Below are 25,880 nucleotides of genomic sequence, written 5' to 3' on the forward strand. Positions count from 1 at the left end.
CTGCAGAGGGTATCTGGGCCGCGCGGGGGAGCTAGCGGCCCGTGCACTTCGAGTCAAGGCCAAGGGACTCCGCGATGCAAACCTGTGAAAAATCCGCCAGAAAATGACACCTCGCGCAGGATTTCACCAGACTCTCTGAGGGGCAGGGACGTCCCTGGTCCTCACTCAGCACTGGAGGGGAATTTAGCATCCTCCACCCCCTATGAAGAAAAATCCCCGTGGAAACTCCGCAGGAGCCATCGCGACTGTGGGAGGAGGGCGGAGGGACGCGTTTCTGGGTGACCAATGACTTGCAGCCCCATTGGCAGGAGGAAAGGCGGGGGCTTCCCCCGGGCCGATTCTCTTTCCCCTCTGCTTGTTGAACCCCTGACCCCTCAACGGTATCCATGGCGACGCGGCGCGCGCCCCACAACAGGAAGCATTGGACTCCACCACTTGGCGCGCTCGGATACTTCAGAGTTCCCAGCCTCGACGTGGTGGATGACGTGACTTGGGGTCACACGCAGAGGCTGGGACCTTAGGGATGGGGACGTGGGGGTGGCCTGTAGAACGCCCCTAACACCCTAATGGAACCAGCCCCGTCAAATTCCTGCACACATTTAGTGCTAGAGCCTGAGGTTCAGGTTTTAGGGTACGCGTTTTGAGAGCCGCAAGCCATGGGCAGGTGTTTGAGCGCCCCCTCTCCCCTCTCCACTTAGGGGCCTAAGAGCTTTCTCGGTTTCCTATGGAAAGGCAATGCCTCGAGCACCTCTCCTTCCCGCTCCAGGTTGGCTGCCTCAGTTTCCCTGATGAGCTTGGGTATGGCAACGGGGAGCTCCGCCTGCTGGGACCACCGAGCTTCCTTCCGTTTTCTGGGAGCTGTAAAGACGCCCCCGCGGCCAAAGCGAAAAGGGGAAGCGAGGCCTCGGGAGTAGGGGTGCCAATGGGTGGCAAGATGCCTATCCTGGGACGTGACAACGTTGTGTGTCGTCACCCTCGTGGTATGCAGATGCCTGGAGGTGCCTAGTCCGGCTTTGGCGCTTTTCGGAAATCTTTGCCAAACTGGGTAGGGACGTCCTCCTTGGGGGCAAGACACATTTGATGGAAGCTGCCCCGGGAGGATTCCCAGGCCCCTTCCCCTGCGAGGGATCGTCGACTCTACTAGGTTCAAAGAGGGCTTCAGGCGCTTGGGAGTCAAATCGCCTCGCATCTCAGAACTTTAGTTTACCCCTCTCTGGAATGGGCACGATAACAGTCCGTACTCTTCAAGGGTAGTTGTAGACGCTCAGCACAGTGTAAACACAGAATCAAGGTTAATCTGGCCTGGGGACCGGACCACTAGGACCCAGAGCACTATCCGGGTTGAATTGCATCAATTAGGAAATTCCAGCGCTCCAGCGGCCAGCGAGGGGGCACAGCCAGGCTGGGGCCCGGCACCTTGTCAACCCGGAAATGCCAGAAAACTTTGTTCCGGAGGGGAGGGCACGAGGTTTCCGGGAAGGCAGCACCGCCCTTCGGCCCCCTGTGGCCAGCCACTATAAAGGGATGTGCAAGTCGCTGGTCAAAGTCCGCGCTGCGAACAGCCTCACTTGCACGATTCTAAGGTTCTCCCTGCCTAGGTTGCTATGGTTGCCATCGTCGCCCGGCCCCCTCTGCCAGCGCTCCTGGCCCTGCTTGGGGCTCTGCTCCCAGGTGAGTCGAGGATAGGGCTGTCGTCTGACCAGCGCCCGGAATCCGGGCTGCGCCCTGAGAGCGGTGGTGGTGGTGGGGGATTGGCTCTCCACCGGCTAGGGACAAAGTCATTCGTTTTAGGTAGTTCTTTACTGGAAGTTGGGGCTAGAGCCATCCATTGAAAGTCAAGCGTAGCCTGACCTGTGGTGGCTCAGTGGCTAAAGCGCCGACCTGAAGGCTGAGGTGGCAGCGGGGAACCTTGGATTTGCCTGATCAAGACACATATGAGAAACAACTACTATGAGTTGATGCTTCCTGCTACTGTCCCCCTTTCTCTCTCTCTCTCTCTCTCTCTCTCTCTCTCTCTCTCCCTCTCTCTCTCTCTCTCCTCTCTATCAATAAATAAAATCTTTTTAAAGAGTCAAATGCCATAGGCTCAAATCCAGAAACTGCATCCCCCTCAATGTGTGGCCTGGGGTTAATAGGCTGAGCCTACCCAGCCTCAGTTTCTCAGCTGTAAAATAGAGGACAATAATGTAATTGTGTCCACCTTGCCTTGGTGTCACCTAGCCTAATGCACATCTGCCCCTAAGAGACTGTCAGGTGGTATGGGACGTGGTTACCCTCTGAGCGGACTGGGGACCCCCACACCTTATGTACTTTTTGTTCCTCCTTTCCTGCTCTTGGGGAAGTCCAGACATGCTTCTGCTCAGGGGAATTCCAGGCCTGACTTGCCCAAGGACCAGAGGCTGAGAAGTGAGATTCCCCAGCAGCCCTCCACTAACTCCGACCTGGAGGGAGAGGAGAAGGGGGTTGGAGAATCTCAAATGGTGGCCAGGGTGGGAGAGCAGGAGAGTGGAAGATGGACACCATGGTTACCAGCTCTACAAAATGGTCTAATGTAGACTGAAGTCCAGATTCTACTGCTTCCTGACTAACCTCCCCTCTCCAGGTCTCACCATTTCCCACTGTGAAATGGGAATGAGCTCTGGACTACTCTCAGAGAGCTGTTTTCACACCCCACCCCCACCCTAGATAGAGTGGGCCCAAAGCTGAGGGCAGGAATCTTTGGGGGTATTGTAGGAGGGAGGGGCTCAGAAAGACATCTTTTCAGTGTTGGAGGCACCAAGGTCTGAGGGAGCTAACACAATCCCTTTCCTTACCTGAGGCTACTTGCTCCCTGCTGTCCTTTGAGTTACTTTCATTAGCAGGGTTGGTGTGTGTGTGTTGGGTGGAGGGACTATACACACCCACCTTACAGATGAGGAACTGAGGCCAGAGAGAGGAGACCACTTGTCAAAGGGAATGAGGAACCAGCTTGATTCAAACCCCTCAATTCCAGAAGGCTGACCCCTGCACCTGACCTCTTGGGTGTGAGGACAGTGATGCCATGTCCCTCTTCTGCTGAAATCTTCCAATGGCTCCCCATTGTTCTCAGAATGAAAAGTGAAAAACACTTCCTTGGAATGGCTTACACTGCCTGCATGATCTTCTGACCTCATTTACCCCACCTCTTTCCCTTTGCTGACTGGGCTCCAGACACTCTGCCCCAGGACCTTTGCATTCTGGAACTCATTTCCCTTTCCTTTGTATGGCCCTTCTTATCTTTTATATCTCTGTTCACACACTACCCTGCTGCCAAGTCACTGTCTGTTCTATCACACTGTTTTGTTTTTGTCAGAGCTCTTATTAACATCAGTTATTAATTATCCTGTTTGCTTATGATTTTTTTCTGTCTCCCACACTAATGGCAGAGAGTTTTGTCTTGTTTAAGGCTGTGACTCCAGCACAGGCTGGGGACCCAGGAATGTTGATGATCCCAATTCATAATGCCTTTCTCTTCTTCACACTTTTGTTCCAGGGCCTGGAGCTGCCCAAACATCAGTGAAGCCCCTAGAAGCCATCATACCCCGAGGTGGCTCCATGAAGGTGAACTGCACAGCCTCCTGTGATCAACATCCCATTTTGGGTCTAGAGACTCCACTGACAAAGAGTGTTGTGGCCAATGGGTCCCACTGGGTGACCTATGAACTTAGTGACATACAAGATAACAGCAGACCAATGTGCTTCTCAAACTGTGGCACTAAGCAGTCGGCAGCTTCAACGTCGATCACTGTGTACTGTGAGTGGCTGGGCCCAGGGGCTGGACTAGGCATGTTGGGTGGGGAAGGTGGGCAGGGGAGTCCCCAGCAGTCTGTGAATGCCTTTGAAGTTTGGTGGTGGGCCCAGGGAGGTTCTCAATGAAGGGCAGGTGGGCACATCTTCAGAAAGCCTCCTTATCATTTGAAACCCTTCCTTGAACTTCCTAGGATGTAGTTAGAGCATCAATAGAGATTCAGCACATTTGAGAATGCTGGCTCTCTAGGCCACTGACAAGACCTTAGATCTGACTCTTTAATATGTGGCTTGTAATCTTTTTTTTTTTACAGAGACAGAGAGTGAGTCCGAGAGAGGGATAGACAGGGACAGACAGACAGGAACGGAGAGAGATGAGAAGCATCAATCATTAGTTTTTCATTGCACGTTGCAACACCTTAGTTGTTCATTGATTGCTTTCTCATATGTGCCTTGACCGCGGGCCTTCAGCAGACCGAGTAACCCCCTGCTGGAGCCAGCGACCTTGGGTTCAAGCTGGTGACGTCGGGGTCTCGAACCTGGGTCTTCCGCATCCCAGTCCAACGCTCTATCCACTGCGCCACCGCCTGGTCAGGCTTTTTTTTAATTTATTGATTTAGAGAGAAAGGAAGGGAGAGAGAGTGAAACATCAATCCATTGTTCCAACTATCTATGCATTCATTGATTGATTCTTGTATCTGCCCTAACTGGGGATTGAACCCACAACCTTGGCTTATAGGATAATAATACTCCAACCAACTGAACTACCCTGCCAGTGCCTAACTCTTTTTTAAAAGATGCAAATTAAAGCTAGCCCTGAAGTGGCTTTTTTCACATATTAGTAACAATGGAAATAGTAACAGCTGTGCTGGCAAGACTACAGGACAGCAGGCAGTGCTGGGACACTGCTGACAGTGTGGGAGCATAAGGAAGCACAACCTTGGCTTTCAGAGAGAAGTGGGCCTCAGTTCCTCAAATGATATGTGCATGTGTCCTTTGACACAGAAATCCTACTCCTGGGAAATGGGTTTACATGTGTGCCCGCCCACAAGGGAACTAGGGGTGGGGTTATTCACTGCAGTTTGATTTGGAAGGGCACAAAAGTTTGCAAGCCTCTCAAATGTTAAGGGCTGGAGATAAAGTATGATTTGACTATACAGTGGAATAGTATACAACTGTGTACAAGACTGAGGAAGCTCCTTTTGTTCCAAAAGAGAGTGTGCTCTAAAGGTCTAGACAGGTCAAGTTCAAAAGAAGTAAGGTATGCCCAGAATGAGTGGCATGCCATTCTGGGTGTTAGGGAGTGGCAGGAGTGGGGTGAGGGAGGCTGTGTTTACTGAAAGAAATGACCATATTAGTTTGGGGAGGGGAGGTGGCTCCAGGAGAGGGCAGGAGTGAGTTTTTTCTCCTTGTACCTTTTTTCCCTTTCCTTTTTTCTTTTTTCTCTTTCTTTCTTTCTTTCTTTCTTTCTTTCTTTCTTTCTTTCTCCTTTCCTTTTCCTTCCTTCCTTCCTTCCTTCCTTCCTTCCTTCCTTCCTTCCTTCCTTCCTTCCTTCCTTCTTTTCTTTTTACCTTTGGGCATTTTGAACTGTGAGAATAAGTTACTATGACCATAGGCAATACATAAAATTCAAATTAGAATAAAACAAACCAGGAAGGAAGGAAGGAAGGGAAAGGAAAGGGAAGGGAAGGGAAGGGAAGGGAAGGGAAGAAGGAGGGAGGGAGGGAGGGAGGGAGGGAGGGAGGGAGGGAGGAGGAAGAAAAGAATTGACCAACTGGCTTTGGGATTAGACAGCCCAGGGTTCCAGTCCCAGCATAACCCTTACTAATTGGGTGACTGTGGGGAACATAGCTTCTTGATTGACTTTCATATGAGACCTCCTGGGAGGGGTATAAAGACACAGCGAGGCATGAAGGACATTCCATCTTCATGGTGTCTGGGTGAGGAAGCCTTTGGGTAAATATCAGCTTTGCTTCTGATTTTGAGGATGTCTGAGCAGATGTTGGCCAGGTGGGGGAAGACCCCAAACATTCCCGGTTGCCTCTATAAACCCTGGGGAAACTTCCTAAAAGGACCTTCCACAGCTTGGCCTGATAGTTGAAAGCCCAGCCCTTCAAATGTGAGTGCCAGCTCTACCACTTTCTCCCACTGTAACTCTGGGCACCGAACTTTGCCTTAGTTTCTGCCTTTGTGAAATGGAGCACATAGCTGGCACACAGTAACAGGAGTGTCATCTAAGAGCCACTGTGGCTTGGTCCTGCCCCACCATCAGTGGAAAGATGAGGGGCATCCCTGGGTAGCCAAGCTTTCTCTAGAAAGCTTAGTGATAATTCCACAGGAGGTGACCCCTAACTAGGCCTTGAAGGATGCATAGGAGTTTGTAGACAAGCATTCTGGGCAGAGAGAACAGCCTGTGGGAAGGTTTGGAGTGGGGAAACATACTGCTCTGGGGTTGGGAAGGTCTTATATGCCAGGCCGAGGAGTTGGGAACTTCTCCTCAGGGTGATAGAGTGTGTGAGCAGGCCAGGGATCTAGCTAGCAGGAGGCTAGACATGTGGGAAGCCAGAGAATAGTTGGCCGAGGGCCTTGTCTAAGCCATACGTGTTGTGGGCAGTGGCTGAGTACAGGAAGAGAAAAACGGACAAATATATGAAGAGCAGAGTGACCTGGACTTGGTGAGGGACTGAAGGTAGGGGGTCAAGAAGAGGGACAGACCTATTTCACCAGTCTGGCTTTCAGGGCAAAGAGCTGGGCTTGGAGATGTGGGGGTTGAGGTTCAAGAGGACCTCTAGCTCTGCAAGTTGAGGTTTGCAGCAGATGATTAAATGTCAAAGCTGGATGTCTGAGGGTTTCTCAGCCTTTTTTTTTTTTTTTTTTAAAGAACCAGCTTTGAAGCGTGCAGTTCAATGAATTTTAGTGTTTATAGAGTTGTACAAACATCGCCACAATCTAATTTTAGAACATTTTCATCGCCCTAAAAGGAAACCTTATGCCCATTTACACTCACTCACTCAACCTTTTAAAATGGATTAATAATAGTCCTACTTCCAATAGCCCCACTTTACAGCACAGGAAACCGAGGCTCTGTTTTTGCAGCTTGGGGGCTGGGACTGTTTCAGAGCCAAAGTCACTCACCCATAGACATTGCAAAAAAGCAAAAAAGCTAGGAACCAAACCCAAGTCCCTGACACTTTAACAGCATCACTGAGTGGCATTTCAGTGCTTTTTGAGAAGGGGACAGTGACTGAGCCCTCTAGATCCCTCCCTGCAGAGCCTGGGGGGATTTCAGCACTAAGTCACAGCTCACCAGGATTCTATTGTAAATTTTCACAGGCAGTTTAGGCTCTGAATTCTGTTACCTGGTGCAGAGTGGAATCCCCGACCTGCAAAAACCAAGCCTACAAGTTGTGTTTTCAGGGGTTATTCAGAGTTGCATTTTGAGTGTCTGTGGGTTGTTCTTACATTTTTAACATTTCAGGGGATCACACAACACATTCAGGGAAAGCCCTTAAAACAGGCTCCTGAAAGTCCTCAAATCAGTGTGGGTGGCTCAACCTCATTCTTTCTAAAACTATAGAGTATCTACTGTGTACCAACATGACGGACACAAAGCAAACAAAAATCCCTGCCTCCTGGGCTGACATTCCATGGGGGGAAATTGAGGAGGAACAGTTCACTGAGTAGATCAGTGGTTCTCAACCTTTCTAATGCCGTGACCCCGCAATAGCAATACAGTTCCTCATGTTGAGGTGACCCCAAACCAAAAAATAATTTTGGTGGCTACTTCATAACTGTAATTTTGCTACAGTTATGATTAGGAATGTAAATACCTGATATGCATTATGTATTTTCCAATGGCTTTAGGCGACCCCACCGGGGTCGCGACCCACAGGTTGAGAACCGCTGGAGTAGATGATCTTGTACATCAGAGGGTGAGGGGCTCTACAGAGAAAAATATGACCAAGATAGGAGAAGGGGGAGGAGGAGTCTTTTTAAAACAATCTCTAATGGACTGGGCAGCTGAGATTTACTGTTTATTTCACCTGATACCTGGTAATAGGCTGGGAGGTTCTTTTTCACTTTTCAGACTTAGATACTGCAGTGAATAAAGAATTGTTTTTGCCCCTTCACAACCACTTGGGGACTTCTCACAGGTTTCCCCTGAAGTTCTTAACATTCCTGTATGGCTTAGGTGGTTTGGGGTGTGTTTAGGGGAGAGAGAGTGGCGAGGCTTCCCTGGCCCAGGTGCGGGGCCCCAGTGCCCCCTGCTGGTGGGTGTCCTGTCCAATTCACATGACACTCCCTCTCTCCTCCCCCAGGGTTCCCAGAGCGCGTGGACCTGGCATCCCTGCCCCACTGGCAGCCTGTGGGTGAAAACCTCACCCTACGTTGCCAGGTGAAGGGAGGGGCACCCCGGGCCCACCTCTCCGTGGCGCTGCTCCGAGGGGAGGAGGTGCTGAATCAGCAGCCTGTGGTCAAGGAGCCTGCTGAGGTCACAGCCACGGTGCTGGCACGCAGAGATGACCATGGCACCAATTTCTCTTGCCGCACAGAACTGGACCTTCATTCCCTTGGGCTGGGACTGTTCCAGAACAGCTCAGTCTCCAGACAGCTCCGAACCTTCGGTGAGATATTGGGGAGTCTGTAAGAGACCAGGCTTAGGCAGTGTTCCTGCTTGGGGTGCAGGGTTTCTGGGAAGGAGGGACTCCTAGCTATGAGGGTACTGAGAAAGTAGTGACCGAGATTGCAAAGGCTTTTGGGCAGAGCATGTTCTTGGCCTTTAGGGTGGGGTGTTGAGGGATGAGCTGAATGGAACACAGGATCTTCTGAGAAGGCTATGACCCAGGATAAAGGGTGCAAGTGTCCGGGGCAGTTTCCTGGGAAGAGGAGTTCCAGGTGATGGAATGAAAATGCTACAGGAAAGGGCTTCAGTCTCTTCTCTGTTCACACCCATCCTCTCTGGCTAGTCCTGCCAAAGATCCGCCCACGTCTTGCTACCCCCCGGATCATGGAAGTGGGTACACACTGGCCCGTGAACTGCACCCTGGATGGGCTTTTCCCAGTCTCAGAGGCTCGGGTCCACCTTGCACTGGAGGACCAGAGGCTGGAACCCACAGTCAAGTACAGCAAGGACTTCCTCTCGGCCACTGCTTGGGTCAACGTGACTGGGAAGGACGAAGGCATCCGACAGCTGACATGTGCAGTGATGCTGGGAAACCAGGATCAGAGGACTCAGGAAAATGTGACCATCTACAGTAAGTAGAGACCAGTGTGGGGCCTCTGAGGGGTGGGGCCAGAACTATGGGTGAAGTTCACTGTGTGCTCCTCCCCCAGGCTTCCCAGCTCCCAGCCTGACCCTCCGAGTTCACCACAGTCCACTCGAGGACCTTGGAAACAAGTTTGAGGTCTTTGAGTCGACTGTGGTGATCGTGGAGTGTAAGGCCCATGCTGGAGCTGTGGTGACGCTAAGCGGGGCCCCCACCAAGCCTCCAGACTCCAGTGCCCAACTGAAGCTGAATGCCAGTGCCGAGGACAACGGGCGTAACTTCTCATGTTCTGCTGCCCTGGAGGTGGCTGGGCAGATGCTGTATAAGAACAAGACCCAGGAGCTCCATGTCCTCTGTGAGTGGGGCTGCTGGACAATGACCCCTGACCTCCAAGGCCTACCTCCTAAGACCCAATGAGCTCCTGTCTTCCCAAGCCTACCTCTGTCCCTACCCTGGGTTCCCTACCTAAGTGCTCCAGTCTTGGGTGTTGAGGGGTGTCCTGGTCCCTAACTCCATCGCTCATCTTGTTTCTCCAGATGGCCCTCGACTAGATGAGAGGGATTGCCTTGGAAACTGGACTTGGCAGGAAGGCTCCCAGCAGACCCTGAGGTGTGAGGCCAAGGGGAACCCAACCCCCAAGCTGGACTGTCGCCGGAAAAAGGATGAGGCTTTGCTCCCCATTGGGGACCTGAGGCCTGTCAAGTGGACTATTTCAGGCACCTATACGTGTAAGGCCACCAGCCGTCTTGGTGAGGTCACACGTGAAGTGGTTGTGAACGTGATCTGTAAGTGTGCCAGTGTTCAGGGCAGGGCAGGGCAGGGGCAGTGAGCCTGGCCAAACCCCCACCTCCCCTTATTGTTCTCCATACAGCCCAGCCGAATAACATGGTCATCATTCTGGTGGCAGCTGCAGTCACCTTGGGCACTGTGTGCACAGCTGCTTACCTCTATAACCGCCAGCGGAAGATCCGGGAATACAAGCTACAGAAGGCCCAAGAGGCAGTCGCCATGAAGCTGAACACACCACCCTGAGCCTGTCCCTGGACAGGGCCTCCACCAATGTGGCAGCGGTCCTGAATTGAACAGTGGCAGACATATCCCATTCAGCAGCACCCTTCTTGGGGTGTCAGGGGACAGGATAGAGGCCTCGGTCAGAATAAAGACGGCATTTGGGGGTCATGGCACCTGCACACTCAGGACTCCCAAGCCTCACACCTGACCTGTAGCAACAGGACTGAACCAAGACTCTGAGGCAAGACGAGGGGCCTGACTGCTAGTGATATCAAAGGCTGACCTGGCCAGAGGGGTGTGATGGAGACAGGAACCTCTGGCATTGGGACACCCATCTGGAAAACATAGAGACTCACCCCCTACTGCATGTGCTAAGGCCCTATAGTCCTAAAAGAGAAGTGGCCCTGCCCAGACATGGGCAGCATAGAAACACAAACTACCACACTTCCTCCGACAGAAGCCAGCTCTGGCACTGCTGTCCACTGACTGGTCCCAGCTCGTAATTCATTTGTTCTTTTTTTATTTATTTATTCATTTTAGAGAGGAAAGAGGAGAGAGAGAGAGAGAGAGAGAGAGAGAGAGAGAGAGAGAGAAGGGGGAGGAGCAGGAAGCATCAACTCCCATATGTGCCTTGACCAGGCAAGCCAGGGTTTTGAACCGGCAACCTCAGTGTTTCCAGGTTGACACTTTATCTACTGCGCCACCACAGGTCAGGCCTATTTGTTCGTTTACCAGATATTTATTAGTGACTTTTATGGGGGGTAGAATGGTACACAGATGAACAGAAATGCCTAGCCTGTGGTGATGCAGTGGATAAAGTGTCAGTCTGGAATGCTGAGGTTGCTGGTTCAAAACCCTGGGCTTGCCCAGTCAAGACACATACTATAAGAAACCAATGAATAACTAAAATGAAACAACTATGAGTTGATAATTCTTGCTCCCCCAACACCCTCTCTGTAAAGTCAATTAAAAAGAAAAGAAAAGAAAAGCCTGACCAGGCAGTGGTGCAGTAGATAGAGCGTTGGCCTGGGACACTGGGGACCCAGGTTTGAAACCCCAAGATTGCTAACTTGAGCACAGGCTCACCAACTTGAGTGCAGGGTCGCCGGCTTGAGCGTGGGATCATAGACATGACCCCATGGTCGCTGGCTTGAGCCCAAAGTCGCTGGCTTGAGAAAGAGGTCACCAGCTCGGCTGGAGCCCCTTGGTCAAGGCACATATGAGAAAGCAATCAATGAACAACTAAAGTGCCACAACTATGAGTTGGTGCTTCTCATCTCTCTCCTTCCTGTCTGTCCCTCTCCTCTCTCTCTCTTTCTCTCTTGCAAAAAACAAAACAAACAAAAAAAAAAACAAACGAAGTTCCTGCCTTCCAGAAGCTCAGTCTATTCTCATTCAGGATGGTGAAGTACAGTTGTATTGGCTCTGCATTTTACCCTGCAAAAAGATCACATGGGGTGGAATTTCCCACTGCATTGGCCAAACTGCTTTCCCTGAGAAGGGGACTAGCAAACAATTCAACATGGTTTAGCTGGTGACATTCCCAGGGACAACCCACAGACTTTTTTTTTTTAATTTTGTTTATTTATTCATTTTAGAGAGGAGAGGGAGATACAGAGGGAGAGAGAGATGAGAGACAGAGAGAGAGAGAAGGGGGGAGGAGCTGGAAGCATCAACTTCCATATGTGCCTTGACCAGGCAAGCCCAGGGTTTCGAACCGGCGACCTCAGCACTTCCAGGTCGATGCTTTATCCCACTGCGCCACCACAGGTCAGGCCAGACTTCTTTTTTTTTTAAGATTTTATTTATTCTTTTTAGAGACGGTGTAGGGAGATAAATAGGTAGATAGAGACAGAGAGAGAGAAGGGGGGGAAGGATCAGGAAGCATCAACTTCTGTATGTGCCTTGACCAGGCAAGCCCAGGGTTTCAAACCGGTGACCTCAGCGTTCCAGGTTGACGCTTTATCCACTGCATCACCACAGGTCAGACATCCATGAAGTTCTTAACCCCCAGTACTGGTGCTGATCTCAGTTAGCCACCTCTCTACCTATATGCATCTCTTCTAGTGCTCACAAAGACACTTGGTGGCATGCCTAAACATGAGTGCTCACTCCTTAACAGCTAAACCATGGGGTCCCATGAAACTCTGCCCAATCCATTTGCCCCTGCTTTGTCCTACCTGTTTCCATCTCATTGGGACCATGGTAAGAATAGAACTCTGGCAGCTCCAAATTTCTGAGAGCCATGCAGACAGTGAGGAGGACTGCTTCCCAGCTCTGGAAGCCTCTCCTTTGTGCTAATAAAGCTTTTTCATTAGGCCCAGCCTTGTATGAGTTAAGGGAGGTGCCACGTCTAGCTGGAGCCCTTTTCAGCCCCTCTAAACAGCCCTGTCCTCCTATTTCCTCCCCCAAGAAAAGACAGCTGTTCAAGGCCCAACCCTGAGGCCCTAATCTAAATCTGGGTGTGTTAGGACCTTTTGAGACTTGAGAGAAAATTAAAGACCCTTCTCTGGAAAAAAAAACAAAACAAAAAAATCACGAAATCATTTGGTTTATAATGGGGTCTGGTATCCCCTTTTTTTTTTTTTTTTTTACAGGGACAGAGAGTCAAAGAGAGGGATAGATAAGGACAGACAGACAGGAACGCAGAGAGATGAGAAGCATCAATCATCAGTTTTTCGTTGCTACACCTTAGTTGTTCATTGATTGCTTTCTCATATGTGCCTTGACCATGGGCCTTCAGCAGACCAAGTAACCCCTTGCTTGACCTTGGGTCCAAGCTGGTGAGCTTTTGCTCAAACCAGATGACCCTGGCCTGTTGGCTCAGTGGTAGAGCGTCGGCCTGGCGTGCAGAAGTCCCGGGTTCGATTCCCGGCCAGGGCACACGGGAGAAGCGCCCATCTGCTTCTCCACCCCTCCCCCTCTCTTTCCTCTCTGTCTCTCTCTTCCCCTCCTGCAGCCAAGGCTCCATTGGAGCAAAGATGGCCCGGGCGCTGGGGATGGCTCCTTGGCCTCTGCCCCAGGCGCTGGAGTGGCTCTGGTCGCAACAGAGCGACGCCCCGGAGGGGTAGAGCATCGCCCCCTGGTGGGCAGAGCGTCGCCCCCTGGTGGGCGTGCCGGGTGGATCCCGGTCGGGCGCATGCGGGAGTCTGTCTGACTGTCTCTCCCCGTTTCTAGCTTCAGAAAAATACAAAAAAAAAAAAACAAAAAAAAACCCAGATGAGCCCGCACTCAAACTGGCAACCTCGGGGTCTCGAATCTGGTTCCTTCCGCATCCCAGTCCAACGCTCTATCCACTGTGCCACCGCCTGGTCAGGCTTTTTTTTTCTTTTTTTAAAAAATTCCATTCGTGAGTTGTTCACAAAAATTAGGGGAGCAGGGAACCTGCAGCTACTCCAGTACTTTCAGCCTTTTGTACAGTGCATTTTCATCAATTAAATAAAAGTTGGGTTTGCATCTCATTTGCATAATCAAACAATTCTTTGACTTGTCCTTTGCTTTTCTGATGTTCTTTTTTTCTTCTTCTTCTTCTTTTTTTTTTTTTTTTTTGTGTGTGTGTGTGTGTATTTTTCTGAAGCAGGGAGGCAGTCAGACAGACTCCCGCATGCGCCCGACCGGGATCCACCCGGCATGCCCACCAGGGGGCGACGCTCTGCACCAGGGGGCGACGCTCTGCCCACCAGGGGGCGATGCTCTGCCCATCTGGGGCGTCGCTCCCTTGCTACCAGAGCTACATCAGCGCCTGAGGCAGAGGCCACAGAGCCATCCCCAGCGCCCCGGCCATCTTTGCTCCAATGGAGCCTTGGCTGCGGGAGGGGAAGAGAGAGACAGAGAGGAAGGAGAGGGGGAAGGGTGGAGAAGCAGATGGGCGCTTCTCCCGTGTGCCCTGGCCGGGAATCGAACCCAGGACTTCCACACGCCAGGCCGACGCTCTACCACTGAGCCAACCGGGCAGGGCCTGATGTTCTTGTTTAATAAAAAAAATGCTTTTTTCTTTAATCGTTTCATATTCATTTTGAAATATCCCCTAATTTTTGTGAGCGGTTTATTTCAGGGCTCCTGGCCCTCTAGGAGCCTCTGTCTCTCTGGGTGGGGTCGAGGAGGCGGGGCTGTGGGCTCCCTTATCTACAGAGCCTGCTTTGGCTTCCTGGCGACTGTCCCTCAGCTCGGGCTCCTTGCCATGGGGTTTCTGCTCCCGCTCTCGCTGCTGCTTTTGCTGGCGGCAGCCTACCCGGGAGGCCCCAGGGCGCGGAGGCGCGGGGCTGCACGGACGCAAAGCCCAGGAGTCAGCTCTTCTGCGCCCTCAGCTACCACCGCGCCGTTCTGGGTGCGCATAAGCCCCAAATTCATGGCCGTGCCGCCGGGGAGTTCAGTATGGCTCAACTGTAGTAGCAGCTGCCCCCTGTTGGAAGGTTCCACCCTGCATACTGGGCTGCGGCGGGGCCAGACGCTCAGCGGGCCCAGCTGGGTCTCCTTCCAGCTCCTGGATATTAGGGCCTGGAGCTCCGACGTGCACTGCTTCGTCACCTGCTCAGGAGTAACGCGGGGGGCCACGGCCAGGATCAACGCCTACAGTGAGGGACTTGGGTTCAGGCCCTACTGGGGAGAAGGGAGGGGGACAGAAATGGGGCAGTTAACAGTTGCGCTAGGGGACGCGCACCGACCTTACTCAGCGGCCCCCTCTTGCTTTAGAACGGCCACACAGCGTGATTCTGGAACCTCCAGTTTTAAAGGGCAGTGAGTACACTCTGCGCTGCCACGTGACGCACGTGTTCCCAGTGGGCTTCCTGGTGGTAACCCTGCAGCACGGCGGCCGGGTCATCTACTCCGAGAGCCTGGAGCGCTTCACAGGCCTGGATTTGGCTAACGTGACGCTGACTCATGTGTTGAGGGCTAGGCCCCACGATTTTTGTCAGCCCGTGACCTGCCACGCGCGCCTCAATCTCGACGGCCTGGTGGTCCGCAGCAGCTCAGCTCCCATGACGCTGAAATTCTTGGGTGAGGCACCCTTGTAATCCTGGGGACTTGAGGAGGTGTGGGTAGTAAGGGTTATGAACCCATGAGGGTGTGCTGGCCAATCTGAACTCCACGTGAGTCGTCACGCCTTCAAGTGTCCCATTCCTAATTCTCATCTCCTACCCCCAGCTTGGAGCCCAACGTCCAAAGCCTTGACTTCCACCTCCATCACAGCCCTTGTGATTATTCTTCTCATCGTGGGGGCCTCCTATCTTCGAAAGTACCTACTGATGCAGTCCCCTGCGTAGAGAGGGTGGTCCATGCCTGCTGAGCCCGGGCAGAAAGGGATCAGGAACAATTTGAAGACCCCTGCCTAGATCAATAAAGCCTCCCTCAGCCAGCCCTTCCCACGGTCTGAAGGCTCCCCAGTAGAGCACTGCCTCTGAGAAGTGGTCTTTTCTTGGCCTTTTCATAATCACTTTCTCCTAGTCCCTTGACTCCCTGAAGTTTCCTCACGCTGGTCCACTTGGGGTTCCCAGCCCCTCAGCATTTCTAGCAGGTGTAGTAAACACCTCTAACTAGTGGTATTATCAGTGTGGTGCAGATGGGCAAAGCCTGAGCGCTGCAGGGCCTTGGGCTGTGGGTGGGAGCCTTCACATGGCTCTTGCTGACTGGCTCTGTTGCTATCAGGCAGTAGCTCTGATTGGATGTTACGTTTCCTTTCCCCTTTTCACTTAAAATTATTTAAGGAAAATTGATTGATTTTAGAGAGGAATGGAGAGAATCATGGACTGTTGTTCCACTTATTTATGCATTCATTGGTTGATTCTTGTATGTGTCCTGACCCAGAGTGAACTCGCAAACTTGGAGTATCAAAAGACCTGACCGCCCTGAGGGTATAGCTCGCTAGCTGGAGCATCATGCTAAAGCACAGAGGTTGGAGGTTCGATCCCAGGTCAGGGCACATATGGGAACAGATAGATCAATGTTCCTGTCGTCTCTGTCTCTCTCTCTCTCTTTTCCTCTCTCTCTAAAATCAATAAAAGAAACATTAAAAAAAAATTTTAACCGGTTCGAAACCCTGGGCTTGCCTGGTCAAGGCACATATGGGAGTTGATGCTTCCAGCTCCTCCCCCTCTTCTCTCTCTCTGTCTCTCCTCTCTCTCTCTCTGTCTCTCCCTCTCCTCTCTAAAAATGAATAAATAAAAAAAATTTAAAAAAATTTTAAAAAGACGTTTAGACCAACTGAGCTACTTGCACCTTTGGTCCTGCACTTTGGAGGACAAGGGCGTATCTAGAACTGATTCCCATAGCTGACTTGTTAGCGCTGGGGACAAGAGCACAAATGGGCTGGGTCACATGGACATACTGAGGGACGTGGATATACAGAAAAGCTACCCCATGTGTTGACTAAGGGAAAGAAGTAATCAGTCCATGTGGGGTGCCACAGACTCGCGTTCTGGCAATGTTCTGATAGTCACCGGGCCTGGAGGGCACGTGGGGGCCCGGATGCTGAGTCAAAAGTCACAATTGGTCTCATGGTCTCGCGTGGACACAATCGAGGCCGCGCTGGATGACTGGCAGGGCCCACACGGTTGAGGGCCCTGCCCACCGCACAGAAAGAGAATTCAAGGGCGCTCTTCCGCAGCTCGCGCTCGCACACTCGGAATAAACACGTGCCCGCTGCACGCTGGGTAAATACAGACCGCCAGCCGAGCCGACCCTAATTTGGACGCCCACGAACGCTGCGCACACGCACACGTGTTCCTGGCTCGCAGGCACTTTGGTCCCCACCCCCTCTGTCGCGTGCGGGGGCGGAGCTGGAGGAGGACTAGTCCTAATCCTCAACTCCCCAGGGTTAAAAGGGTAAGGATCTAGGAGGGAGGCATTCCACTTCCGTCCCTAGAACTGTACCTATCCTATCCTGTGCTTCCCAGTCTCTCCTAGCCCACAAATCTATCCTGGTTCCAAGGGGCGTTGATGGGAAGGGTAAAATATGGGGGAGGAGCTCGGTGTCCAGCTCCTCATTTTAGCATCTAAGCTAGAGGTGGAGTGGGGGTTTGAGAAGGGCAACCCAGAACACCCCCACCCCACTCTACGACCTACGTGTCGCCCCGGGGAATGATGCGGAAGCTCGCGGCCGCCCCCACAAGCCACCAGGCGATAGGGGCGGCTTCCACGTAGATCCCCGGGGGTCGCTAGCTCTTGCCAGCACGCCTTCACCGAGACCGGCAGCCTGGCTAACGCTCGCCCTCCCGCCTCCCCGTCGCCTCTGACGCCTCCCCCTCCTTGGAAACCAAGTTACCAACGTTAAACCAATCCCAGAGCTCAGCTGTGCCTCCTCCATACCCCACCCGCGGCGCCGCGCCGTCCTCGATCTCAGCTCAGCGCTCGCGCTCTCCTTTCCTCCTGTACTTACCCCGCGGTGGCAATGCCAGGGCCCTCGCCAGGGCTGAGCCGGGCGCTGCTCGGCCTCTGGGTTGCCCTTGCCTTGGGGCTCATCGGCTTCTCAGGTAAGAGCCAGTCCGGGCTCTAGGTGGACAGGGCGGGGGCGGAGTTCCGGGACCTGAGAAGCCACCTGCCCCTCCCGGCTCCGCCCTCGCCTCGCTCCCACGCTTCCCCCTTCTTGAGCCCTGGGCTTTCTTCTCTATATCTCATCCCCCAACACACATTGGAGACCCAGCTTTCCGACTCCTCGCTGGCCCAGGTCTCTACCATACCCCCTTCGAGATCCTGGGTGTTCTTCCGCATCCAACCTCATGCCCCGGAGACCCCGCGTCGCCATTGTCCCCTCCGGGGTACCTCCTCAAGCTCTGCTATGCACCATGGTCCACGGATTGGCATCTTCCCCATTTGCGGCCCACGAGGATCTGATCTCCCCAACTGCCGTGATTCAGAGGCGCTGTTCCGCCCCACCCCGGAGTCCTGACAACCGAGTCCCTCGATGTTCTCGTGGTTCCTTCCTTGAGCCTAGCCCCGGATCCTCTTTTTGTGTTCTTCACCCGGGTTTGGAGTCCTCCCTTATCCTTGATTCCGCTTCATCTTGTCTTTACCCTCACCTCAACCTCAGTCTCCCCCTCTCGGTGATAACCCTGAGAACCAGTTCATTACCCTTCGCCTACTTGGAGCCTCCTCCTCCCAGAGTTGCTGTGTGTCGAAGACCCCATTTCCCCTCTCACCTTCCCTCAAACTCCTATGCTTTCTCATCACCCCATTGGCACCTTGGAGACCAGAGCTCTCCGCTGTCCTGTCCCAGAGACATCCTCGAGGTTTTGTACCCTGGAAGCGTGCCTCCAAACCTGAGGCCTGGGCTCCTTCCTATGGAATCCCTGAGTCAGCATAGGGGCGCTAAGATGCTAGGAAGGTGACTCCCCAGGCTGAGCCCACATTTCTCTGGGTAGCGGTCGCGCAGGAGCCTTTCTGGGCGGACCTGCAGCCCCGCGTGGCGCTCGTGGAGCGTGGCGGATCGCTGTGGCTGAATTGCAGCACTAACTGCCCACGGCCCGAGCGCGGTGGCCTGGAGACCTCGCTGCGCCGGAATGGGACCCAGAGGGGTTTGCGTTGGTTGGCGCGGCAGCTGGTGGACATCCGTGAGCCGGAGACCCAGCCGGTCTGCTTCTTCCGCTGCGCGCGACGCACACTGCAGGCGCGTGGGCTCATTCGTACTTTTCGTGAGTTCTCTTCAGCCACTCTCTAACTCCACTACTTTCCCTCCCTTCCGGGCCCTGCCCCCTGGGTCACGAGGCCCTCCCCTTCAGACCCCACACTCTGGCTCCCCAAACCCTCCCGGCTTGGTCCCTGGATAGCACTACACGTACAGCTGAGCCCCGGCTTTTCTAAGAGCCTTGGTTCCTCCCTTGCAGAGCGGCCTGATCGTGTAGAGCTGGTGCCGCTGCCTGCCTGGCAACCTGTGGGCAAGAACTTCACTCTGAGCTGTAGGGTCCCTGGCGCTGGGCCTCGTGGGAGCCTCACAGTCACCCTGCTGCGGGGCGCCCAGGAGCTGATCCGCCGCAGCTTCTCCCGGGAGCCACCTCGAGCACGTGGCGCAGTGCTAACCGCTACAGTACTGGCGCAGAGGGAGGATCATGGGGTCAATTTCTCATGCCGCGCAGAGCTGGACCTACGGCCCCACGGCCTGGGGCTGTTTGAAAATAGCTCGGCCCCCAGAAAGCTCCAAACCTTCGGTAAGTGTTTGGGGAGAAGGGGACGCAGAGACATGGGCCCAATGCTCAAGAAATTTGGAGGTAGAGAAATCTGAATTCTAATCCTACGCCAACACTCACTAGCTGAAAGCTATTTTGCTCTCTGTGTCTCGAGGATAGCAGGTTAACATAATGCATATAAAGCACTTAGTACGTAAATATTGAGTGTTCAGTACTTAAGTTCAAGCTCTCTTGTTCGACTCTCAGCACTGTCTCCGGATCCCCCACGCCTCGCTGCCCCCCGGCTCTGGGAAGTGGGCTCGGAAAGACCTGTGAGCTGCTCCCTGGACGGGCTGTTTCCAGCCTCAGAAGCCCGGGTCTACCTGGCACTGGGGCACCAGAGGCTGAGTCCTGATATCACCCTCGAGGGGGACGCGCTCATGGCCACTGCCACAGCTACAGGTAGCGCAGAGCAGGAGGGCTCCAGGCAGCTGGTCTGCAACGTGACCTTGGGGGGCGAGAGCCGCGAGACCCGGGAGAACGTGACTGTCTACAGTAAGAGGGAGTGAATTCGGACTTCAGAGGCTTGGGGGTGGGGCCAGTAAAGGGAAAGCGGGATAATGATGGGCGGGGCTTCTAATTGGAATGGGGGGGACCCGAGAGTCCCGAGGGGCGGGGCAGATGGAGGGCAAACTGAAGAGCAAGAGAAGCCGAGTCGAACTTCCGGAAGGGGGTATTGCTTTTTACCACCTGGAAGGGGTGAGGTGAGAAGGGGCGGAGTCTGAGTAGTTCGAGAGGCGGGGCATGCTAGCTAAAAGAGTTCCTGCTGGTAAGGGGAGTGGTCAGTCGACTCTTCAGCATTTGCTCCTCCCCAGGCTTCCCAGCGCCCCTCCTGACCCTGAGCGAGCCCAGCGTCCTGGAGGGGAAGATAGTGACAGTCACCTGCGCTGCTGGGGCCCGAGCTCTGGTTACTTTGGATGGAGTTCCGGCCGCGGGCCCGGGACAGCCCGCCCAGCTCCAGCTAAATGCCACTGTGAACGACGACAGACGGGGCTTCTTCTGCAACGCCAACATTGAGGTAGACCGAGAGATCCTGAGCAAGAACGAGAGCACTGAACTGCGAGTCCTCTGTGAGTTGAGCTTTCTCCTCCTTGTGATCTCCAAGGACCTACCCAGCCCCTGGCCATGTCATGGAAGTGGAGCCTTTCTCATGGTCCAAGTGTAGCCTCTCTATCCCACACCCCTGCCCCCAGATGCTCCCCGGCTGGATGATTCAGACTGTCCCAGGAGCTGGACGTGGCCTGAGGGCCCAGAGCAGATTCTGCGTTGCGAGGCCCGTGGAAACCCAGCACCTTCTGTACACTGCGCCCGGCCCGATGGTGGGGCAGTGTTGGCGCTGGGCCTGCTGGGTCCTGTCACTCGCGCGCTCTCCGGCACATACCGTTGCACCGCAGCCAATGTCCATGGCAAAGCGGTTAAGGACGTGACACTGACAGTGGAGTGTGAGTGGGGGTGCACAGGGTGTATCTTTGTCTGGTTCCAGAGTCTAGAAGTAGCCAGCTTATAGGGAAAAGTCGGAACAGAGCCTGAGGGGTGAATTTGGGTAGGATTTTGGGAAAGGGAACAGACTGCTGTTTGGCATTAAGGGAAGATCTTGGAGGGGAGTGGGTTAGTGGTGTGCAGGCATGGTATTTGGGCAGAGTCTTGGAAAGGTGTGCTCCAAGCCATCTAACAGTTTTGAGGACAAAAAAACTGGGGGAAGGTCCTGTGGGCACTTTACAGGAATCAGAAAAAGGTGTCCCTTGCGGTTCATGGGACTCTAAACAGCACGTGGCTTGACTGGTGTGAAACCCCTTTGGTTCACTGTCCATATGCAGGGTATTAGCCTGCCCAACCCTATGTAGCTGCCTTGGAACAGAAAAGAGATTTAGGGAAATTAGGATGATTCCCAAACCCAACAACACTCTTGTCTCCAGACGCACCAGCGCTGGACAGTGTGGGCTGCCCAGAACATATTACATGGCTGGAAGGAACAGAAGCCTCACTAACCTGTGTGGCACATGGGGTACCACCGCCCAACGTGAGCTGTGTGCGCTCTGGGGAGAATGAGGTCATCGAGGGCCTGCTGCATGTGGCCCGGGAGCACGCAGGCACCTATCGCTGCGAAGCCACCAATGCTCGAGGCTCTGCGACCAAAAATGTAGCAATCACGGTGGAATGTGAGTGGGGGCAACAAGGGGCAAGTTGCAGTATGTCTGAGTAACTCTGCCCTGACTTTCAATTCCTGTGTTACTCTTTGCTCCCCAGATAGCCCCAGTTTCGAGGAGCTGAGCTGCCCCAGCAATTGGACATGGGTGGAAGGATCTGGACAGCTGTTTTCTTGTGAAGTTGATGGGAAGCCACAGCCAAGAGTGGAGTGCATTGGCTCCAAGGGCACCAGTGAAAAGGTGGTGCTGCCGCTGGCACCGCCAGACCCTAACCCCAGAGCTCCCAGAATCCCTAGTGAATTTGCCTCTGGTATCTACACCTGCAACGCCACCAACCGGCACGGCTCCATGGTCAAGATGGTGGCCGTGAGTGTGGAGTGTGAGTGGGCCGGGGTGTGGGGGTGTGGGCAGGTGGGCTGGAGTAAAGGGTGTCCCATTCTGGCTCTTCCTTGACAACCCCATGGCTGCTTTGCAGCACCTCCAAAAATGGATGAGTCCACCTGCCCGAGTCACCAAACGTGGCTGGAAGGGACTGAGGCTACCGCACCCACCTGCGTTGCCCTGGGTCGCCCTTTCCCACAAGTGAGCTGCTCTCGGGAAGGTACTCCCTGGCCTCAGCGGCTGCACGTGTCCCGACAGGATGCAGGCACTTACTTCTGCTTGGCCACCAATGTGCATGGCACGGACTCCCAGACCATCACCGTGGGCGTGGAATGTGAGTAGGGGCAGGACCAGATAGAGAGTCCTCAGTCCTCAAAACGTGGACTTGGCCCTGGCCGGTTGGCTCAGTGGTAGAGCATTGGCCTGGCGTGCAGGAGTCCCAGGTTCGATTCCCGGCCAGGGCACACAGGAGAAGCGCCCATCTGCTTCTCTACCCCTCCTCCTCTCTCCTTCCTCTCTGTCTCTCTCTTCCCCTCCTGCAGCCAGGGTTCCATTGGAGCAAGGTTGGCCCGGGCGCTGGGGGTGTCTCTATGGCCTCTGCCTTAGGCGCTGGAATGGCTCTGGTTGCAACAGAGCATCGCCCCCTGGTGGGCGTGCCGGGTGGATCCCGGTCGGGCGCATGCGGGAGTCTGTCTGACTGCCTCCCCGTTTCCAGCTTCAGAAAAATACAAAAAACAAACAAACAACAACAAAAAAAACCCGTGGACTTCCAGCAGTGGGACTGCGCAGGGGAGTCCAAGGGTACCTCCCCTGGTCCCATTCTCTGGGACAAGGGATTGGCCTAAATCTGAGGGCCGAAGGAAACTGTAGGGACGAAGAGCCTGGTCCCCTCAAGTACTGGGTGAGAAGGACACATGGCATCCTCCCATTCAGTGAAGTAAGGCGTGGGATTTTAGTACCTACTACAGCCAGTTTGTAGGGGGAGGAGGCTCTGATGCAAGGCAAGATCCTGCCTGTGCATCAGAGCAGGGTTGGTCTCAGATTATGGTGGGCGGAAACAGGGCACTTGGTCAGCGTCAGGGCTGGCGCTGAGCCCCTAGCTAACCTCCCATCCCCTGCAGACCGGCCAGTGGTAGCCGAGCTGGCAGCCTCGCCTCCAGGAGGCGTGCAGCCAGGGGGGAACTTCACATTGACCTGCCGTGCTGAGGCCTGGCCCCCGGCTCAGATTAGCTGGCGCGCACCCCCAGGGGCACTCAACATCGGCCTGTCAAGCAACAACAGCACGCTGAGCGTGGCAGGCGCCCTGGGTAGCCACGGAGGCGAGTATGAATGCTCAGCCACCAACGCACATGGGCGCCATACGCGACGCATCACCGTGCGCGTGGCCGGTAAGTGGCAGAGGGGTGTAGCCTGCATCTTGGGATATCTGACCCCATCCCTGCCTCCCGCTCTGTCCCCACAGATAAGACTGAAGGAGGCCGGGGTAGAAGTCAGGGCCTTCTTGACGGGTGGGGCTTTTGATGTTTAGTTGGGGGTGGGAGGAAAAGGGAGCTGAATGAACTTCAAGAGGAGGAACCCTCCAGGGCTGTGTCTGCTGTGGGGAGGGACTTACTAACTTGGGGGGACTTTTGCTTGGTTGAGACTTGGTCCAATTCACTCTCCACTATATCGCTGTGGAGAAGGGGACTTGGAAGAGGATTTAGGGTAGAGGATTGGAGTGGGGGGCAATTGACTAGATCCCTTCTCCCAGTTCATGCCACTCCAAGGTTTGGTTCTTTCTGAGGTAGAAGAATGACATGGTACCCCCCTCACCCTCATTGTTTTTGGGGTGAGGAGAGTTGACTTGGTACCTATGGTCAGCCAGGGTGGTATATCCCCATGTGCTCTGGTGGCATGTAAAATGGGTTATGGGTCGCACCAGCACTGGGGATGGCTCGGGCTTGGCATCTTGTTGGAGTGGGGGGAACCCCAAGCTCGTCCACCCTCTTTGAGGGCCTCCACCCCGCAGGTCCGTGGCTGTGGGTCGCCGTGGGCGGTGCGGTGGGGGGCGCGGTGCTGCTGGCCGCGGGGGCCGCCCTGGCCTTCTACCTACAATCCACCGCCTGCAAGAAGGGCGAGTATAACGTACAGGAGGCCGAGAGCTTGGGTGAAGCTGTCTGTCTGAACGGTGCGGGCGGTGGCGCAAGCGGGGGTGCCAGCGCTGAAGGTGGAACAGAACCAGAGGGCACCACAGAGGCACCATCAGGGGGTGAGATCTTCGCCATCCAGCTGACATCAGCATGAGCCAGCTACCCTCTCCCCGCAGGCCGGGGGACATCCCCCAACACATAGGGGGCTATTTGTTCTATTTATTCCTTCATTTATTTATGTATTCAACTCCAGGGTGTCACCCCCATTTTCTAATGCCCCCAATAAAGTTTTTACAAAGGACTTAGGATTTGTGTCTGGTCTCCCCATGAGGAAGCAGCCCAGCTTTCAAATCCCAACCCCATGTGTTATTCATTCAAAAAACTTTGTTTTTGACAGCTTACAATGTGTTGGGCACAGTCCAAGCTGTCTTTGCACAGTGTGACCTGGAGCTTCTCTCTGTTCCCCATTTCTTGTTTTCATTTGACACTTGGGCCAGAGTGGGGACCATGCTCCTTTGTCCCTTTCTCTGCTGATTATCATAGGCCCAGCACTGCCCTCTAATCCAGCTAACTCTTAGGGGTGAGAGCTAGGTGCTCCCCAGGCCTGGTTCTAGACAGAGCTGAGGCTGCCTTCCCAGGATGGATATGCCCCCTCTCCTGGGGATCTAGTGTGGGGACTCTGCCCTGAGGCCTCGACTGGATGGAAGAGGGAGGAGGTGGCTGCAGCTATGGGTTCAGCCCCAATATATTGTTGTCCCACTCTCAATGCTTCATTTAGTGCCTCAGTTTACCTCATGATTCTGAAGAGACACGCAGGGTATCAGCTGCAATCCCCACTGCACACCAATATCCCCCTCATTCCTCATAGCATAAGAAGAAAACAGGTGGGTTCCTTACCTGCCCTTCACCTGCCTCAGTCTTCTCCTCCCTCAAAAGCAGGAACAAAGCTGCAGAGAAGGATGCAGGTCTGGACAGCTCCAGCTCCACTGGCTGCCCATGCAAACATTGCATGAACAAAGGTGAGAGCAGGAAAGGGAGGAGCTAGAGGCCAAGCCAGTATTGCATGCCACGTACAGAGGCAACAAGGTGCAAGGGTGGTATAGCCCCTGTTGTCTGAGCCCCACTCCCACTGCCTCCTCCAGATTCCCTGAACCCATGCCATAGGGCTTTGCTCTTGCCATTCTATCTGCCTGGAGTGTCCTCACCCCAAATAGTCCCGTTGCTAGTTTCTTAATTTCAGGTCTCTATGCAAATGTCACCTCCTCAGAGAGGCTTTCCTGATAACCATGGCTAAGCCACCCAACTCCTTATCCTCTGCTATACTTTTATTCTCTCTGTAGCACCAATCACTACTTGACATTCTATTAGACATGTCATTGAATATTTCTTTCCCTCAAATTTATTTATTGATTTTAAAGAGAGAGGAAGGGATAGCAAGAGCAAGACAGAAACATCAATCTGCCCTGCATATGCCTTGACAGGATTGAACCCACATCTTTTGCACATCAGGAAGACAATCTAACCAAGCTATCCAGCCAGGACATAATTGAATATTTTTTTTAACTGTAATTCTAGTATACTGGCTGCAGAGAGTAGAGATCTTTGTTCTTTTTACCATGCAGTGTCGCAATGTCCCCTTTAAGGCCTGGCACACAATAGTTGCTCAGTAACTGTTAAAAATAGTTGGCAAGTATATCCAAGAAACATCTGATACAGCCAAACATTTTTAAAAATTTATTCATTTTGGCCCTGGCCAGTTGGCTCAGCAGTAGAGTGTAAGCCCAACATGTAGAAGTCCCAGGTTCGATTCCCAGTCAGGGCACACAGGAGAAGCACCCATCTGCTTCACCCTTCCCCTCTCCTTTCTATCTTTTTTTTTTTTTTTAAAGATTTTATTTATTCATTATAGAGAGGGGAGAGAGAGAGAGAAGGGGGGAGGAGCAGGAAGCATCAACTCCCATATGTGCCTTGACCAGGCAAGCCCAGGGTTTCGAAACGGCGACCTCAGCATTTCCAGGTCGA

At 53.6% G+C, this 25,880-nt stretch overlaps 3 protein-coding genes across 4 annotated transcripts; all 3 read left to right on the forward strand.

The window, feature by feature from the left end:
- Window positions 1-1,505: 1,505 nt before the first annotated feature.
- Window positions 1,506-13,521, forward strand: ICAM1 (intercellular adhesion molecule 1). The gene is made up of 7 exons (XM_066272893.1): window positions 1,506-1,671; window positions 3,512-3,772; window positions 8,085-8,390; window positions 8,733-9,020; window positions 9,100-9,387; window positions 9,569-9,817; window positions 9,904-13,521. The coding sequence occupies exons 1-7, from the start codon at window positions 1,605-1,607 to the stop codon at window positions 10,062-10,064; spliced, it is 1,620 nt and encodes a 539-aa protein (XP_066128990.1). The 5' UTR covers window positions 1,506-1,604; the 3' UTR covers window positions 10,065-13,521.
- Window positions 13,522-13,996: 475 nt separating this feature from the next.
- ICAM4 (intercellular adhesion molecule 4 (Landsteiner-Wiener blood group)) lies at window positions 13,997-15,307 on the forward strand. Its single transcript, XM_066273018.1, has 3 exons — window positions 13,997-14,617; window positions 14,736-15,041; window positions 15,189-15,307. The coding sequence occupies exons 1-3, from the start codon at window positions 14,005-14,007 to the stop codon at window positions 15,305-15,307; spliced, it is 1,038 nt and encodes a 345-aa protein (XP_066129115.1). The 5' UTR covers window positions 13,997-14,004.
- A 2,035-nt stretch (window positions 15,308-17,342) lies between these two features.
- ICAM5 (intercellular adhesion molecule 5) lies at window positions 17,343-24,130 on the forward strand. Of its 2 annotated transcripts, none has more exons than XM_066272965.1 (11): window positions 17,343-17,512; window positions 18,401-18,670; window positions 18,863-19,183; window positions 19,409-19,696; window positions 20,017-20,271; window positions 20,395-20,643; window positions 21,118-21,360; window positions 21,449-21,727; window positions 21,824-22,063; window positions 22,851-23,117; window positions 23,738-24,130. In XM_066272965.1, the coding sequence occupies exons 1-11, from the start codon at window positions 17,431-17,433 to the stop codon at window positions 24,010-24,012; spliced, it is 2,769 nt and encodes a 922-aa protein (XP_066129062.1). In that variant the 5' UTR covers window positions 17,343-17,430; the 3' UTR covers window positions 24,013-24,130. The 2 variants fall into 2 exon arrangements, with proteins under 2 accessions (XP_066129062.1, XP_066129072.1); XM_066272975.1 differs by having other exon boundaries at window positions 23,722-23,961.
- Window positions 24,131-25,880: the final 1,750 nt, after the last annotated feature.

Source organism: Saccopteryx bilineata, chromosome 1 (assembly GCF_036850765.1).
Source record: "Saccopteryx bilineata isolate mSacBil1 chromosome 1, mSacBil1_pri_phased_curated, whole genome shotgun sequence".
NCBI classification, from domain to species: Eukaryota; Metazoa; Chordata; class Mammalia; order Chiroptera; family Emballonuridae; genus Saccopteryx; species Saccopteryx bilineata.